This window comes from Zootoca vivipara, chromosome Z2, assembly GCF_965207765.1.
Source record: "Zootoca vivipara chromosome Z2, rZooViv2.hap1.1, whole genome shotgun sequence".
Classification (NCBI taxonomy): Eukaryota; Metazoa; Chordata; class Lepidosauria; order Squamata; family Lacertidae; genus Zootoca; species Zootoca vivipara.
In genome coordinates this window covers 31,642,628-31,661,935 of record NC_142585.1, presented here as the reverse complement: position 1 = coordinate 31,661,935, position 19,308 = coordinate 31,642,628, and the positions used below count along the sequence as shown (strand labels likewise).

The window sequence follows — 19,308 nt, the reverse complement described above, 5'->3', positions numbered from 1 at the left end:
AAGTGGCATCTCCTTTATGGAAGATAAGGTGGTCTGTGGGGTCTGGCTGACACTTCAGGGTCTACTGGTGGACATTTTGAAACGGTGAAGGAACCTGTTGGAAGGACTGGCTCAGACACCCCTGCTGATCTCTCTTGTCTACTGAGGTCCCAGGTGGGCCATGCAGGACCCAACATTAGGCTAGCCGCCTGCCTCTAGCGGTGTGGGCAGAAAAGAGAGCGGTTGGAAATAAGATCCTCCCCATGCTTTGCATCTAGTCAGTAGATGGTGCGCCATTGATGCGCCTTTTCTGTTTGTTGCTTTTGGGGAAGACGGGAGGGAGATACAGTATTGCTAAACCCTCCTCCAAGGAGGAGGAGGGGAGGGAGGCGGCTGCCTTGCTTTCCTTCATATTGTCAGTCTCAGGGTAACAGCGAGCAGAGAGTCGCGATAGAAGGCTGATCTTGCAACCCTCTGGAAGACGGAGAGACCACGAGGCTCGCGCGTCAGCCGAAACACCCAAGGTTTAAATGCGTTCGTCTCCTCCCCTGGATCTGTCCACGGCTGGATCACCCGCTGCCACAGTCCGCTCCTCGTCACCCGAGACAGAAGCGCCAGACTCTCGGGGGCGCAAAGGCAGGACTGAGAGAGAGCAGCCGCGAGTGCCGCCCCAGTAGGTTTCTGGATCCAGCAGCTCCGCAGGAGGTAAGGACCTGGCCCTCGGTTGTTTGCTCCTCGGGGTTGGGAGGGGGCTGGCGTCGAGGGTCGCGGGGGATAAACCACCCGCTTGCAAGCAGCCGTCGGAGTTCTTCCTAGCCTCGCCACCGAGCGGGAGCGCCTTTATTTGCTCCTCCTCTGCGTGGGAGTGGGCTCGTGGGTTCCTCGGCAGAGCTAAGGGGTGGCCCTGAGAGAAGCGATCGAGTGCGGTGACTATCTGGCTCTCCCGGTCCCAAAGCCAAAAGGCGAGCAGAATCCTGGCTTGCAGGATTCTGCCGCTGTGCAGCGCGAGCAGCAAACGCCCAGCAAAGTTGCAAAGGAGAAGATCAATCTGGAAACTGGGGAGGGGTCGGGGAAAGAGAGATGTGTGTGGCAGGGGCGCGGGGAGACACACAAAGGCCGGCTGTTCTCCCGCTCCTGCGGGCGGCCCTGCAAATATTCTGGAGCTTGACGTGGCCCCAACGCAGCCTGTAAAACGCACATTGCCGGCCTCTTGCTAGAACGAGTTAGCCAAGAGGACAAAGGCGCGCGGCAGCCGCCTTATCCGTTCCTTTACTTGGTTGGAATATGAGGCGTAGCGCTACAAGCCTTGGATTTACCCGCGTCGGCTAGTCTGGGGGTCGAGCTGCTGAGGGTTTCTAGCAAAAAGCAGGGGCCCCGACAATTGTGCGAGGGAGACTGGGAGGGTCTCTGCGCATGTGGCGCGGCGCTGTCCACGGTCCTGAATGGGAGGCGCGTCTTTATCTTCCTGGCTGACGCTTTTTCCAAGGGCCCGGTGGACCTGCCTTTGCGCCCCCGAGCGTCTGGCGCTTCTGTCTCAGGTGGCGGGAAGCTGACTGTGGCGGCAGTGGCTGATCCAGGCAGGATATGAACGCAGTGGGGCTCGCCCGCCCCCCCATTCCAAAGGCAGGCCCGCCGGCTGGTGAGAGGGACTGTCTGGATTGCCCAGGAGTGGAGCCCCCCTCCTGCCCGCCCTCAGCTTCCAGGACGCTCTGCGTCTCCCCAGCCGGACAGCCCTCTGGGTACGGCTGATTAATGTGTTGCTGCAAAGGACGGGGAGGGAGTGTTTCTCGGTTCTTCTCAGTCAGTATAGCCCTGGGCTGCATGGAGGAAGGAGCCGCCTCGCAGGGAGGACGACTCTGGAGGGCTACGCCGAACAGGCAAAGGCAGGAAGTGGATGACGCCACTGAGCCCACCGCCTGCCTTGGCGCTTTCCGCCCCCTCCCCAGTCCAGAAACGTTTCCTGTCTTGGGATTTGGAGACCGCTGAGATTTAGGGTGAGAACTGTGAGGGCCGCAGGCTCTCTGCCAGAGAAGGAACGGCTTAACCGTAGGTGTGATCTGTGGTGAGCAGAGGCTGAAGGGCAGGGGATGGTGGGTGGGCGAGGCTGGTTAGGATACAGGCAGAGTGGGTGGGAAAGGAAAAGAGCAAAAGCTCTGCAGGTGGGGGAGGGAGGGACAAGAGAGCCAGGCCTCTGGAGGCTGCGTTTGGGGGTGGGGCGGGAGGGACGGGAAGGGGTGTGTGTGAAAGTCCTGGGATGAATGTGCCCACGACCTCAAGCTCTAGCACAGATAGGTTCCAAGGGAATTAAAAATAGCTCTGGGACACCCAGGATGGAGTAGAGAACAGCAGCCGCCCAGACTTCACAGCTTCACACAGGTGACTGATGAGAGAGTTGGATGGCTGGGCTCTCAAGTGTGCCAGCTAAGGTTGCCCCTGCCGCCCCAGTAGCAAACTGGAAAAGGCTGAGCAGAAACAGATGAACTCTCCAACAGCATTTTGCTCCATTCAATTTTCTTATTGGGATTCTGGAGGCCTTGCATTCAGCAGCAAATGCAGAAGAGCCTAGTGACTTCAAGTGGTTCTGCATTGATGCCTGGGCAAAGGTCTGTATCACAGTGGAAGTTCCAAAGCCGGTGCAAATCTCAGGAAGTCCCAGGCCCCTTCTGGCTTTGCCATGGGAAGTGTGATAAATGAGCCAGCAACCCAGGATTCAATTGCCCTGTCCTCTGGCAGCTCCAGGGCCAAATGAGCAGCAAGAGCAGTGGTGTGTCCTGAGGTCTACTGAGAGTCCAGACTTTGGAGAGATGGGCACTGGGTGGTGGGCTGCTAGCCCATAGATAGTACAAGGAAGTACCTGATTCAGAAAGCAGGGGCTTGCCAGTGTGTTATTTGGTGATGAAATGAGCAAGGGGTTAACCAGAAAGTGATCAATTTGGACAATGACATTGATTTATCATCACAAATAGGATAGTAGGGGGGTCCCCCATGTGTGACTGCCTGTGCTCTCTCTCACATACACTCATTAACATACTGCTCTCACTTTGTGCCTTTGCATGAGGCCACTGCTCTTTGCAAAGGACACATTCTTTTCTTCCCCTCTTGCCATCGACTACCACAGGCACATCATGCCTGCCTGTCCTGGCCACGGGGGTGGGGTGGGGGTGGAGGTGGGGGTGGGGGCGGCTCTTGCTGCATCCAGCGCTTTCTGCTTTTTGTCTGCTTCTGCTGATGCGTTTCTTCCCTGAAGCTGCTCTTTCTGCTGCCTTTATTCACCTTCCCATTGCTGTGTGTTGGCTCCCTTTGCCTACCTTCCCATTCAATCATTTATCCAACTCACTCTCTCACACACACATAAACACACACACACACACACACACACACACACACACACACAGAGCTCTTTTCCTCCTGAGCCAGCTTCTCTCTCTCTCTCCCTCCCTCCCTCTCTCCATTCCACCCTGTATGCCCCTGGCTGTCCTCTTGAATCCCCTCAACCTCCTTTTGCTGTGTCTCTCCGGCAAGAAAACCCATCCTACTCCCTCTGTGGGTATATCCCTGCCAAATGTTTACAACAAGTAGTTCGATGTACAGACTGAATCCTGGCATAATTATACACACAGACGGAGACCGCATAGTAAATAAGCCAGCTGCTGAAGACGCCCACTTTCCTCCTCGCTTGCTTTCTTATTAGAGCTGTTGCTGCCACCGCTGCCACTCTCACCTCTTTTGCCTCTCTGCCAAACCCCATTTCCAGGGCACCGGTGAATGCTCTTCTGGAAAAGAGCTCCTGGACAACCCCCACATCTGAGGAATGAATCTGAACTGGGAGCAGAGCCCCAGTTCAAAGGGGTGCTTATCGTCTTGTCAAGCACCCACTTGCCTGGCTCAGCTTCAGGGAAGGTGCTTCACCCCCCCTGCCCCCCACAGAGCTGACAGAGGATCCCTGGAGTTGGAGAGGTGGGGGAGTTGGAGGCTATGGCTGCCCCTCCCCTCCCCACCACCCCACCCAACTGACCTGCTTATTTTACTGTTCAACCGCAAGAGGGGCAGGACTTTACCCACAAGTCCACCACATGCCCTTTCCCTTCCATTAAGCATCCTTCCTAAGGAAGGACAGTCAAGAGCAGAAATGGAGGGTCTGGGGGGGATGGGCAAAACATCTGGTAGCTCAGCACTATCTGTGAGCATGAACTATGACTGCTATGTGTGCAGCAGCATGGTGGTGAGTGGGGTGGTTTTTGGTCAGAGCTGCTTGTCTGCAGTGGCAGGGGTTGTGAGTCTGGCTGGCTGGCCTGTGTTTGCTCCCCCACCCAACCCCCTGGTGTCCTGGAGTAGCGGTTGCACTCTGGGACCTGTGCAGAGTGGCTGTTGCTTTGCTGTCAGTGGGCCCAAGCGGAGATTGATCCACTGACTTGGCGGGGAATCAATGTCCTCTCCTGGAGGAAGAAAAGGACACACACTGTTGTCTTATTTTTGTTTGGTGAAAATGCTGTTTGCTCAGCCTCTGGCTTGCACATCGGCCTCACCTTCAGGCAGGTGTCACCAGAGAAAGGCTCTGTTTGGGCATCCAGTTCCCGCTAACGTCATTAGAGTCACAATGCGCCTTGTCTGGGTTTTATTTTTGGGACCGGATTCCATGCTTGATGCGATGAAAAGATTTCAAGGTGCATGGTGGCTTCAGCATAGATACAGTTGCTACCTTTCTAGAGATGTTTTTGAGCTGGATGCAAGATAAAACAAAGCCAGATGGTTCTGATCTATTTCCATTTCTGCTCATGGGTGACTTTAAGTACCAGAAGCCCAGGGATATATCCAGTTGCTGGATGCTCTTTAATTTTTGTGCGGAACATCCCTTGGGGTCTGTGACAAGGGAAGGGAAGCTGCAGACTGCTTGGTCACCACCAGCAACTGCAGCTGGGGCGGCTCCATTCGGGCAGATAGGGCACTGCCTCACTACGGTAGTCTCAGTTAACCCTCCGGTCCAGAGGATTACACCTCTTCCACCTCCTCCTCTGTCTCAGGGTTACCCTTGTAGAACTCAGCAGGGAGGAAGAAAATGGAAACCAAACTAGATTTAAGACTTGTCCACACTTCTGCTTTTCCCATGCCCAGAAAGCATGAGTCTGAGCTGTTTCCCCCTTTACCTCACTGCTTTCCAAGGGAAAGCCCACTCTTTAGTGATAGAACAAATGGGAATCCTGGGGAAACCCGGATTTCTGTTTGCTCCAGAACAGTTTTCTTTGGGGAGAAAGCAGCAGGACAAAATGAAGTGTGGACAAACCCTTAGTTGACTCTGCTTGCCATTGGCTCTGGGTTGGTCTCCTTGCCTTCCACCACACCAGCCACCACTGCCTACATATAGAGTCAATAGGCACACCATCTCAAAGATAGCATGATGCTCCAGTATCTGGTTCTTCTTATTCTGCTTGGTCCAAAACTAAAACAAACTGAAATATGTAAGAGTGAGGAAGCATAGGAGAAAAGAACTGTTGTCATATTTCTTACTTGGTTGTATGACAAACAGCATCTGCTAAATGCACCCACATAGTCAGAGGTCTGCATTATGCCCAAACAGAAATAAACTCATTCATCTAATTGTGTTTGCCAAGGTAGCACATAATGGGAATAAACTGGGGACCTCACTCAGCTGGATTCCTGAGTCAGACAAAGCCCTCCTTCCCTTGATCAGGTGGCTATTAAGACTAATTACCATGAGTACCAAAACTCACTTTTCATGGAACATAAGGCTGTCATTGGCTGCTAGCCATGATGGCTCGGGTCTCTTCCACAATCAGAGGCAGTCATGCTTCTAGGCTTGGGTCCTGTTTGAGGGTTTCTCATGGGTGTCCACTGTGAGAACAGGATGCTGGACTAGGTGGCCTGATGCAGCAGGGCTCTTTTTGTGCTCTTTTGCATTCACTTGTCACAAATTCCATTTCCTACTAGAGAAAGGAATAAAGAGGGTAGCCTCATAATCTTCCCACTACAGGTGCTCCTCCCCAGCTTGCCTTACAGACTACCTTAAAGTGTGATGATGAGCCTTTGCAATTCATCACCTCTTGATACAGCTTTTCATCTGGCTCAGCTAACTAGATTTGTGGGTCTGTTAGACAAGAAAAGCCACTAATAGTGTGGGGTTTTTTTAATATTCAGGGGGGATGCAGAGGCGGATTTAGGGCAGCATGACCAGTTCCCCACACACAAGGCACCGAACAGAGAGGGCACCTTCTCACCTCCTTCCCAAAGCCTTGTAAGCACTTACTATGGGAAGGAGGTGTGAGGGCTCTGACAGGGTCCTAGAGTCCTCCTTCACCCTTCCTAAAGCATAGTTAATGCTTGCCCAGCTTTGGGAAGGATACAAGAAAGTTGGATGTGTTAAATGTTGGCCTTGTACAGGGCACCATATTACCAAAGTCGACCCCTGGGGAGTGGTTGGGACTTGTGGGGAAATAAAAAAATTATAGGGTGCAAATATTATCCACATGGGTGCATGATTTCGGCTTCCTCAGCATTTCTTAGCAGCATTCCCCACATTTTGTTCTACAGCTTTTCAGGGCTCAGCATAAACTACAAGTGTTGAGGTTCTTGGGGACCTGAATTACAGTATTTATGCTCTTCTGAATGGGCCAGTCCTGAGTGATATTCTTTGTGGAGGGTGTTCCTGTGCCGATGGCTGTCAAGAACACTGCAGCTTTGCATGCCAGTATTCCCCAAATTGCCTTTCCTGTGGTGTCCCTCCCTCCCCCCCATCACCAGAACTTATGCCCCCACCCACTCTCCAGCAGATGAGCTCTGTGCACCTGGGCTTCCAAATTCTGAGAATTTCAAAAGGTTGGGGTTGTCTTTTTATTGTTCATTTACTTTAGTGCGAGGTTATGAGACATGGTGAATTGGTATAAATTACCTCCTTAGAGATAGGCATGCTAAAGAGTCCCTTCAGGAGAATAACAGTGAGAAATCAGGTAGAGAAAAGGAAGGCAGAAATGAGAAGGAAGGTTTTTTAAAAATAAAAGCAGCACAGCTTATTTCCTTAAAAAACAAGAACAGCATTTGTCTCTCATATACCTGTCCCAGTTATGGGCATCATCTGTGATATGGGTGCACTCAATCATGGGTGAGATACTCTGTCCCTTTCCTTCTTCCAAAAGGCAGTCATGGCTTCCCCAGTTTGTCTTGGGAGGAGCTGCTGGTCCTTCTTGCTTAGGGACATCACTTCTTCCACCTAAGAACAATTGAGCTTGAGTGGATGGGTGGGAGAAAGTGGCCACATTTAATTTCCCCAGTCCTTTCCCTTCTAGGATCTCAATGCTGATATTTGTTTGGGCAAACTCAAATGCTTCCTTTCAGCTGACCACCCAAACCATATCAGTAACAAATTGTGGAGCACAGAGAGAACTATGTTTTCGCATTGCCACAGATTTGCAAGGGCTCTCTAATGGGACATGTGCGGGGTATAGGGTGGCATAGTGAAACACAGGCTTTACTGGTTTACTGTCATTAATCTGCAACCAGTTTTGTGAATACATCTAAAATTTGTTTTTATGATGCACTGCTGTTTCATATGTTGTATTCTCCTCCTCCTCTTTTTTCGGGACACTGCTTGAATAGTTTGACGTTCAGCTTACTAAAAATTTTGCACACTCAAAAAGGAAAAAAAGATCCCCAAAGGGATCAACTGAAATGCCACAAAAGCAGTTTATTTATTTGATTTATACCCAAGTTCCCAAGGGATGATGATAATGAGGGATGATGATAAGGGAAGCATAATTGAGGATGACTGTAAAACCCAAACATACGAAACAGCAGCAAAGCTCAGGACAGAGTTTAAGAGATGCATTTGCTGCACTCTCTAAGAGCTGTATAATGAAGGCGCCAGATTCAATACATCCCTCTGTGGGGAGGGAGTCCCACAACTTAGGGGCTGCTGCAGAGAAGGCTCTCTCTCCAGCCTACACACACAACTCAAGTTTCTGGCAGCAATGGAGAAACCAAGAGGGCCACTTCCCTTCCAGTTTTAGCCCCCAAGAGGGAAGAGGTGGCCTTTTAGGTATTTATACACAGACAATGTCTCACTGGCACCCGCAAGTGTTTCAGGGAGGTTGGTTAGCTGGACACAAGCTTGAGACACACATTTCATTATGGTGTGCACCCAGGGGATTTTTTTTAAAAAAGTTGAATATTTGTTGAATACTCGCTGACATTAAATCATAAATGACATTATTTTTATTCATCAAACGAAAGAAAATAAAACTTAACCTATCATATTGTTTTGAAAATTAACTTAATTTTACTTTAAAAATACAAATTTTAAAAATGAGGCAAAAAATACCTATTTTTTGCTTTAGTGATAACCAGAGGCCTGGTCAGCTCGGAGGCATGGTGGAAAAAGAGAGTGTCCTCACAGGCAGAAGGAAATACAAAGGATTGTCTCCTTTGTTACAGAGTTCTGGCCTGGAGGAGGCAAAGCAAGTGACCACACACAAAGGGTCCTCTCTAGGAAGTTCAAGAACTCTTCATTTACTAGCCCTGTTCTTGTCTACATTTTGGTTGCAAACCCCACAAAACAGGCTTAACTTGGCTGGATCTCACCTTTACAAACCAAAATACCACCCTGCACTTAAAGAGAGCTTATTCTTCATTTTATTTTTTAAAAAGAACTACTCAGTAGAAGGAAAGTTCTTCCTCAATATTTCCTAAAGGAGAAATTCAAATGAGCCAAAATGGTTTTAAAAAATGAAGTAAGTGTTGATGTATAGTCTCAGTCTTACCAGTGTGCTTCTATCCATTAATACTTGTCCCCATCAAATACTTTAGCTGGTTAATTTGCTATTGGAAGGTTGCATCCATAATATATTAGTCACATTATCCTACTTCTGCTCCCACTCCTCCCCTATTTCAGTTGGTTCAGTCCATCAAAACCTTCACAACTTGTCTTCCACTTTGCACTCACCCAGCAGCTTCTCCCTAACTTTCTTACCCACCTGCCTTATTCCATACAGCAACTGCACATCCCACTGCCCTCATTCACCACCATAATGACACACATAAAGACAGATGCAGGCGGAAACTGCAGATTGATTCCATAGTGCCAGTTGATTGGGAACACCTAGATCACAGACTGAGCAGTCACACAGTTCCCTGGATGTGTTGAATTTCTATTTAAATTACAGTAATGAAATATTTCTAAATTTGCACCTGCACATTTATGTCCTATTTTTATGGTTGTGGTGGTGCATTTCCTCTTTTTTTGGGAAATGGACAAGTAGCCCCCCCTGACCCCCAGGCAAAGCAGTCTTGCAAATGCTGCAGTATATGGCAAAGTCATGCCACATGGCCTGGTGCAGCCCGGTAGCAAAATGTTTACCAGCACAATACTGAATGAATTGTGGCCTTTTCACCAGCTGCATATTTACACACACAGGAAATAAAAATCCCCAAAACCCAACACTTCCTACCAAAACTAAACTGTGACCATCTACCATGGCAGCCCAGTTCCCTCCCTCTCTCGCCTTCGTTCCTTCCTCATAGTGGTTGCTGTCACTACTACCAGGAAAACCACATACCTTCTCACATGGCATGCTGACTATTTTCACTGACCAGGAGAGCAACAGCAGGAATGAACTGGACTAGAGCCACTGACTCTGAGCCCTTGACTGAAATGATCTCACAACGAAAGGAAGGGCCAGAATTTGCCTGGTTGTGAGGAGCTTCAGTATACAGTCACCACTTGGGCTGCACATGTTATGCAGACTCCTACCTGGAGAATGCAGTGGCAGTGTGCTAAAAGTATTGGGGTCATCATCCTGATGAGATGTGGCCTTTACTCTTATAAATACATGCATTTGCTTGTGTGGCATTTCAAAACCTCTGTGGTCACTGTGATGCCTGAGTCAAGGATGAGATGTCACAGATATTGTTTAAGGAAAGACCTCTTTCATTTCCTGATCTAGATCAAAAAAGGCAGGCACGTTTTCTACAGAGGCTCCAGTCGGCTGAGATCAGTAAGCCACACTTCCTATCACAGGTGGCCATGGTGAAACTGGCTAAGCCCCAGTAGGGTCCATCCAGGGCCACCTCTAGGGGTAGGGTCACAGGTGGCCATGGTGAAACTAGCTTGACTAGGCTAAGCCCCAGTAGGGTCCATCCAGGGCCAGCTCTCACGGAGCCGCGCGGCAGTCCACCAGCCACGGCAAGAAACGGGGCGGGGCTCCAGAGTGATCTCCGCACCACGGCGCCCGGGCGCCCACCATGCTTGAGACGGCCCTGGGTCCATCACCTCTTGGTGCTCTCCTTTCCCCTTGATGTTCTGAGCCTGCTGCAGCTATCGGCTGTTTAGTCAGAGGGCCTCCATCATCAGAGAGAGTGGCTGGTCCCCTTGACCATTTTCTTTTCTCTTCCTCCTTGGCAGGTGTGGACATTCTGCTGGCAAGCACTGCTGCACCCTGAAGCAATGGGATTGACAAGGGTCTGGGCCATACCCCCACTCTATGTGACTAGCCTTGGGATTCTACTGCTGGTTTATGCTCTCCCTGCAGAAGGGTAAGGTGGCAAGAGGCTGGGAGTTTATTATACAACACAGAGGGAGTGAGGAAGTGTCAGGGGCACTCCTTCTCCCTCACTGTACCTGCAACACCCAATTGCAGTGAGGGAGGCTGTAAGGCAGGCTTTGGGACCCTGGTTAGGTTTCACCTTCTGTCTCTCTAAGTCTTGGTCATGGCTCTTTGGAACCAGGAAAATCGCCAGCAAAGGCATGTAACAATAACCCCGTTTTGCCCCACACAGCCACTCTCCATGTCAGCTTTTCTCCTGACTGTGCTAGAGAATGGTTGATCTGAGTAATTTGCCAAGGCGATCTTCCCCATGCCATAATGGTCAGGACTTTTCCAGAGGCAGTAGAAGTGCCAGGGTCCAAAATGGAATCCTGCACACACTGTGGGCAGCTGCAGGCAACTGACCAACCAGGTACCTGGAAAGCTTCGAGGAGCAAACAAAAAGCAGCTGGCAACCATAGAGACAAAGAGCAGTGGTTTGAATCACCCGGAGTTGCAAGTGCCCCTCTTCTTCCATTTTGGGAGACCTGCCCAGAGAGTGTTTGCCTGAATTCCCTCCCCTCCCCTCCCCTTTTAAGGGGGAGGCAGAAGCTTTCTATTCCTGTCTAAGTGATGACATTGGGAGAGCCTTTGAGGAGCGGTAGTTCTGGCCTAGAGTGCCCCTAGGACAACAGTCTTCCCTATCCCCAACCTGATGTCTTCCAGCTGCCAACAGCCCCAGCCATCATGGATCCCTGGATGGTGCCAGGTCAGAGAAGACGGTATGGTACCTCTTTCACAAGGATTTTAGCTTCATATCTCATTCAGCAAAAACAAACAAACAAAAAGCGGACACGGAGCAGTGGAGCAGAAAGAAGATTCCACCTAAACATTAGGAAGAACTTCCTGACAGTAAGAGCTGTTCGACATTGGAACTTGCTGCCAAGGAGTGTGGTGGAGTCTCCTTCTTTGGAGGTCTTTAAGCAGAGGCTTGACAGCCATCTGTCAAGAATGCTTTGATGGTGTTTCCTGCTTGGCAGGGGCTTGGACTGGATGGCCCTTGTGGTCTCTCCCAACTCTATGATTCTATGAAAAAAAACCACACCAGCACCTCCAACCATGGTGGCCTGCACTGGACATCAAGTAGGCACCTTCTCTGTGCTCTCTTCAGCATCTGCTTAAAGCATGTGTAGATGTTGACCTTTTAAAATCTTTTTTTTACTGCTAATTTTAAATCTCTTTAAATGTTTTAAACTGTTTTTATTGCTGCTTTTCATTTTTCTAGTAAACCACTTAGATGTATATATTAAATAAAATGATTAAATAGTGTTCCCATGCTACTGGTGCCTGCATGAAGATGGTAGCACAAACGTTATTTCTTGAGTGCATTTCTGTGATACTTTTGTCTAAGAGAACAGATCCAAGTTGGGTTGCAAATGATAAAACCAGCTCATGATGTACCGGAACAGAACTCCTTCAAAACACACACACACACACACACAAATACAAAGTACAAGTTGTACTTGCCCATGAGCTAAGGTGAGCTAGTTTCTCTGGCAGCTGCCCTTAGATGGCATTGTCCTTTCTACTGTCATGGTAGGCAATGTACACAGAATTCTTAGGTTATTATTTTCCACCTAGAATCATAGAGTTGGAAGAGACCACAAGGGCCATCCAGTCCAATCCCCTGCCAAGCAAGAAACACCATCAAAGCATTCCTATAGAATCATAGAATCACCTGTTTGTTGATTTGATGGTTTGTTTATTTGAAATCAGTTTGTGTGATGATGGCATTTTAACACAGTAAGAAATGCAACTTCACAATTCTCAGTGAGACTTCTGTAAAGTAAACATGTAAAAAGGGTGCCATGTAACCCTACCACTCCTATCTCTGGGGAACAGCAAGTATGACAAATAAATAAATGAAAATCCACATGCCTGGATTTGGGGGGGGGGGACAGGACAGAAAGATGAGCATGTGAGGAGGCTGCAGACCAAGGCAAGAAATGGGTGTGACAAGCACTCTTCTCCTGTGCGAACTAACAGGTTTGGGCATCCTCTTCTGCCTAGAGAAGATTCCAGCATAAATGCAACACTGCACCTTCCTGCCTCTCTCTACCTGCACACTTGGAGCAAGCAGAGGCATCCAAGAGTGATGGGACACATTAGCATTGCTCAAGATACAACTGCAAGAGTTACGGTTATGTCAGCACTTTTGTAGGAAACTCAATCCTCTTCCCAGCTGGCCCAGCATAGCAAAGATTTGGCAGCTACAGCTCATAGCCTGGTAGCAATGATTTCATCTGCTTTTCCTTCCCATTTATCACAAATCTCCTAGTAACACTGAGCAGCAACCAATAAAATTCTGCAAACAGGAAGCTTTTGATTAAAGGCACAGTTTGCCCTTGGAAGCTTCAGTTGTTCTTTGCCAGTCCATGCAGGACAGGCAATTGCCACTGCCATTTATTGCAAATGATAGATTAGCCACCAATCAGGTGTAAACACAGGGTGGTATTCAAGTTTTATTTGGGATTGACCTGCTAAAATCAATGGACCCAACTCAGTTATGCTCATTCATTTCAATGGGTCTACACTAAGTAAATAACAGTCAGAAAATAGTTGAAGGCAATCATTTGACAAAGTGGTTGGTTGACAGATCTAACATCCAAATGAATTAATGAAAAGTGGTAGTGGTGGTGGTTTTGTTTACTGTTTATTAAATTTATATTCTGCCCTTCATCCAAAGATCACAGAGCAGATTACAGTATAAAAACACAAAACACACAACATAATATAACGTGCAATGTTCATCGATAGAGATTAATTTTTAACGTTTTAAACCCTAAGCAACTTGGGATCAACTTCCCAACCTATCCTTGCCTGGCAGCTGTGCTCCTCAAAAAGGGCCCCACTGACTGCATGCCCCAGATGTGGGCTTAACATGTACTAGAAATCAGGCTTTTAGTGTTGCAGCTTCAACCCTCCAGAATGATGAGACAGAACATGTACATTGCACGGGAGGGGGAGGGGGCGGGGGGATTGTTCTTTCTAAGCAAATTCAGGGCATGACCTCAGTTCCAAATAGGATCTGACTAGACCTTCCTCTACAAAAGCGAGCTAAGAAGTGGAAGTTCTTCCCTTTCAGAGCATCTGTAGCAACTGTCTGAATCAACAGCCACTAAAGGCACAATGAGAGCTTGTCTTGAAACCCAGGGTTGGTGTGTTGTTAGAAAAGAATTATAAACTCAGGCTAAAAAGCTGCCAGTCCTTGAAAGGTCACTGGTCAGCTTAGCCCTCTAAGCCCGGGGCAAATGTACTGGGCTGCTGACCTGGGTTTTGTACATCCAGTACATCATTTAAATGATAACTTCTTTTTTAAAAAAAAACAACAACAACCCACTGCTTATTGTATTTGATTAGTTTTACATTTGTGACCCACCCTGAGGACACAGCTCACAAACCAATTGAGCTGAACTTTAGGAGTATTCAGTGCCCAGGTTTGGGAGGAAAGAAGAATAGTTGGAAGTAAAAGATGGAGGAAGAGGACCAACAGCTGCTTGCTATGGTGAGGCAAGGGAGTTTGCTAGTTTGCCTCTTTTTCCTCTCCCTTCACCTCTGAGTTTGGCATTGCTCTTGAGAGCCTCAGCAGAAGACCCTGCAGAGTCCATGGCCTCCATCTCCCAGCCTCTGCCTCTGCTCACCTACCTTAACTAGATGCTGCTTCTAAGCCATTTATCTAGTTTTTGTTTTAGTTGATTGATCTGCCTGTGGCACCCCAATGATATCCTGGTGCCACTATGCCTTCCCAAAGCAAGCTCTAACCGTGGGCCCCTCCAGGCTATTGTTTTGTTGCCATAGGTATGGTCTCTGTCACATGCTCTTGGCACATTAGTGGCGAATTTATTCCGCCTTATCTGTTGCTCTGCAATGCTTGCTTGGTGCTAACACATTATTGGTGTCCAGAGGGACTATAGAGCAAGAAAAGCGAGAGGGAAAGAAACCAGAGCATTTGTTGTGTAAAAAAAGTTATAACAGGCACCCCCAAACTGCGGCCCTCCAGATGTTTTGGCCTACAACTCCCATGATCCCTAGCTAACGGGACCAGTGGTCAGGGATGATGGGAATTGTAGTCCAAAACATCTGGAGGGCCGAAGTTTGGGGATGCCTGAGTTATAAGGTTTCTGTTATGGGAAAGGCACTGACTGGAATATGAAGCAGTGTAAATGTGCAATTAAAAAGGATGCCTGGAGGGGCCTCTTGTGACTAACAGATACTCTGTGTCCAGTTGGAGTTAACATAAGGACACGTGGAGGCAGGACCATTAAAGGTAAAAAAGCAGAAAAATCTAGAGAAGGCCTAAAGTCAGCGCAGGCCAGGGATGGGATTTTGTGCGTGTGTGTTTGTGTGTGTGAGCGCGCACAGAGCATCATTGGAGAAGCGACAAACCTTAACCCTCCTGTTCTCCCTTGATATGGCAGACTGGCTCAAAAGCATGGCCCAGATATTATCGATGATGACAACAAAGACAACATCACCATCTTCACACGCATCCTGGACCGGCTGCTGGATGGATATGACAACCGACTGAGACCTGGGCTTGGAGGTCAGTCTACTTCAGCTAGTTGTCTGTGCAAGTTTGATGGCATTTCCTGATGTCACAGCAGGGGAAAAGGTGTGTGTGTGTGTGGGGTACAAACAAACAAACAAAAAATATATGCACCATCCCTCCAATCTAACTGCATTTCCACTTAAAGCTGCCTGCCCCCCGCTTCCTTGGACTGTTTGCATAAGGGAAGGGCTCCCCCAGTTTGGCAGAAGCAACTACTCCTTGGGGGTGGCTATTGATCCTAGGGCTCCCTGGAGTCTCTCTTCCTGGGGATTTGTGGTTTCTTGGGATCCCCTTCAGTCAATTAGTTAAAGTCCTTCCGCCCAACAGTTAAGATAATGAAATGTCAGTTTCTGATCCAACAGAGTTACAGGTAGGTAGCCATGTTGATGGCAGAAAGTGAGGAGGAATGAAAGAACCTTTTAATGAGGGTGAAAGAGGAGAGCGCAAAATATGGTCTGAAGCTCAACATCAAAAAAACCAAGATCATGGCCACTGGTCCCATCACCTCCTGGCAAATAGAAGGGGAAGAAATGGAGGCAGTGAGAGATTTTACTTTCTTGGGCTCCTTGATCACTGCAGATGGTGACAGCAGTCACGAAATTAAAAGACGCCTGCTTCTTGGGAGAAAAGCAATGACAAACCTAGACAGCATCTTAAAAAGCAGAGACATCACCTTGCCGACAAAGGTCCGTATAGTTAAAGCTATGGTTTTCCCAGTAGTGATGTATGGAAGTGAGAGCTGGACCATAAAGAAGGCTGATCGCCGAAGAATTGATGCTTTTGAATTATGGTGCTGGAGGAGACTCTTGAGAGTCCCATGGACTGCAAGAAGATCAAACCTATCCATTCTTAAGGAAATCAGCCCTGAGTGCTCCCTGGAAGGACAGATCGTGAAGCTCAGGCTCCAATACTTTGGCCACCTCATGAGAAGAGAAGAATCCTTGGAAAAGACCCTGATGTTGGGAAAGATTGAGGGCACTAGGAGAAGGGGACGACAGAGGACAAGATGGTTGGACAGTGTTCTCGAAGCTACGAACATGAGTTTGACCAAATTGCGGGAGGCAGTGCAAGACAGGAGTGCCTGGCGTGCTATGGTCCATGGGGTCACGAAGAGTCGGACACGACTAAACGTCTAAACAACAACAACAACAACAAGCCATGTTGGTCTGACGTAGTCGAAACAAATTTTTTTAAAAAAATTCCTTCCAGTAGCACCTTAGAGACCAACTAAGTTTGTCATTGGTATGAGCTTTCGCATGCACACGAAAGCTCATACCAATGACAAACTTAGTTGGTCTCTAAGGAAAAGGAAGGATTTTTTTAATTTTTTTGATCCAACAGAGGCTGTTTCATGTGGCTACCTCATCCTTACACTCACATTCATGCACACTCTGCTGGCTTGCTCTCCTTGCAGAGCCCTTGAATGGGGTAGGGGTGGGCTCTTCAGATTTCAGCAGTGCCCTGTGTGAGGCCAAAATTCAGCACCTCTGCCCCTTGCCTTCTGCTCTGCTCAATTTGGTACGTCATAGTTGCGACACCCTGCAACATCCCCTAGGCTTGGCACCCAGTGCAGTACAAGCAGTCACACTGCTCTAAATCTGCCTCTGAATGGGGGAAGGAGATAAAGGTATGAAAGAAGAGAGAGATGATCAGCCCTCCTGCAGCAAGACCAGAGATTTCAGTTCAGGCATTGGCATTTCTCTTCCTGCTCATAGGAGCATAGGAAGCTGCCTTGAACCAAGTCAGACAATTAGTCCATCTAGCTCAGTATTGTCTACAACAGTGATGGCGAACCTATGACACGCGTGTCAGACGTGACATGCAGAGCCCTCACTGCTGGCATGCGCCCCATCGGCCCATTCGCACTGTTGTTGTTGTTGTCCCCCCCCCCATTTGTTCTCCCGCTCCTCCTACAGCTTGTCTCTGCTAGAGCTTGTCTCCGCTGTTAAAACCCAGATCCTTTGTTGTTGTTGCTGGTAGCCAGAGATTGGTTTTTTAACCCTTTCTGTGCTGTTTTTCTGGCGCTTTGGCAGACGATGATTGGGTGTAACAGCGTTCATTTTTTAACCCATTCTGTGCTGGGTTTTTTGGTGCTTTAGCAGACTATATCGGTGCTGCGTGTTAGTTCCAGCGAAGGTATTATCCGCCATTTATTTCTGTTCTCTTTCCCTCCAAAAAAGCGCAGCAGCTTTGGGGCATCCCCCCCGAAAAGCAAAGCAACTTTTGCACCCCCCCCCAAAAACCCTCCAAAACTTTGGTCAGCAGCTCCCCCCCAAAAGCTCAACAACTCTGGGCACTTTGTAATAAATAAGGGGTTTTTGGTTTGGTTAAATAATTAGTTTTTGGTTTATTAAATACAGTTATATATTGCAACCATACATTTTTGTTATTTAAACTATAAATATCATGAAATTATGGTTTTTTTCTCGAAGTGACACACCACCTGAGTTATGCTCGTTTTTTTGGCAAATTTTGACACACCAAGCTCAAAAGGTTGCCCATCACTGGTCTACAATGACTGCCTGTACATCTGTCGTTTCAGACAGGGTCCCTCCTGCCCTACCTGGAGATTTCATTGTGGAATGAACCTGGGACCTTCTGCATGCAAAGCAGATACTCTGCCACTGAGCTTTAATTGTAGCCCATGCTCACTTGCTTAGGCAGACCAGGAAGATGCTCCTGTCTCCCCACCTCCAGTAGCAGGTGGCAGTAAGGTGTGGGTCCCACTGGAGGAGGAAGAGGAGTGCGGGGGGAGCACACCGCCCCCAGCAGCATGATCCTGGTAGGGTGCCATTGTGGCTGTCCGCCCACCCGTGCTGGGTGCCACGCCCCCACAGGTGGCGTGCCACGCCCCCAGGATCCGTGCCATGCCCCTGGGACGCGTGTCAGCCCCGCCCCTGCCTGCTCTCTGCCCCCCGGTGCTGAAGCATGAAGCTCCGCCACTGGTGGGTCCTTCAGGTAACTTGGAAGCAAGGTGCCACCTGCTACAAGTGACCTGTCAGCATCTCATTGCCACATCTAGCATCCGTGTGGGTTGGGTACTTCCTATCTGGTTTGTGCTGAGATGGGGATCAATGAGGATGTAAAACCAGCTATGGGCAAGAGTGTCTGTCCCATGTGCTCTTTGCATTCTGTGCCACATCAGCAGCAGCTAGACTGGGAATAAATGGCTTGGAGTGTGATGCTGGTCTCTAAACTCCTGAAATGAGCACTCGGAGCTCCCAAAAGACAAAATGCAAGTCTAGCAAATGACAATGCATGAGACACACTAGGGCATTACAGAACTGTGGCCAAGAGGAGCCCCCAGGGCCTCGTGGGAACCTATCACGAAATCACAGTATTGTAGAGTATGAAGAATCTTCCACAGTTTCTTTTCTGGATTGAACTAACTAACTAACTAACTAACTAACTAACTAACTAACTAACTAACTTTTTTTCAAGGGTATACAGTACTGGCACCTCTTTGTTTTTTTGGGTTAAAAAGTGACACTTTCTGTAACAACATGATGAGTACCAGCACCTATTTTTCTAGAAAAAAGCACTGCTCTCTCTCTCTCTCTCTCTCTCTCTCTCTCTCTCTCTCTCTCTCACACACACACACACACACACACACGCACAAAGTTGTAGAGTTGGAAGGGACTGAGATGGTCATCTAGTCCAACCCCCTGCGATGCAGGAATCTCAATTAAAGCATCCACGACAGATGGCCACCCAACCTCTGCATAAACACCTCCAAGGAGGGAGAGTCCACAACCTCCTAGGGGAGTCTTTTCCACTGTTGGACAGCTCCTACTGTTATAAAGCCCTGTTTCACACAACATTTATAGGGAAGGCATCCAAGGATGAACCCTCATACTGGATAGTGCTGTGTATTTTCTTGTGGAAGGACATGATCACCTTGTGAAGATTAGGTGGGGATCCTATCATTGATTTATGTGAAGAGTCCTTTTCAGCTGATGAAGTCATAGGCCTTCATCAGGTCTATGAAGGCAATGTAGAAGGGGCATCTCTGCTCTTGGCATTTCTCCTGCAGCTGGGCAGTAAGAAGATCATGTTGACTGTTGACCTCATGGTAATACAGCATATTATATGTAAATCATCTATTCAATTTTTTTAAAAGTCTTCCTTTAGATTTGGTTCCTGGTTGTCTAGTGTTGGTTCTTCCACTTAGAGGTTGCAGTTTACATAAGT

General features: G+C 48.3%; 1 protein-coding gene across 1 annotated transcript in view; it reads left to right on the top strand.

The window, feature by feature from the left end:
• The first annotated feature begins 262 nt into the window (after window positions 1-262).
• Window positions 263-19,308, top strand: part of LOC118083553 (gamma-aminobutyric acid receptor subunit alpha-3) — a 38,851-nt gene continuing 19,805 nt past the window's right edge. Inside the window, exons 1-3 of the mRNA XM_088664711.1 lie at window positions 263-684; window positions 10,388-10,518; window positions 14,987-15,111. Coding sequence (XP_088520837.1) covers window positions 10,430-10,518; window positions 14,987-15,111 — 214 coding nt within the window. The 5' untranslated portion in view covers window positions 263-684; window positions 10,388-10,429. The remainder of the gene's footprint in view (window positions 685-10,387; window positions 10,519-14,986; window positions 15,112-19,308) is intronic.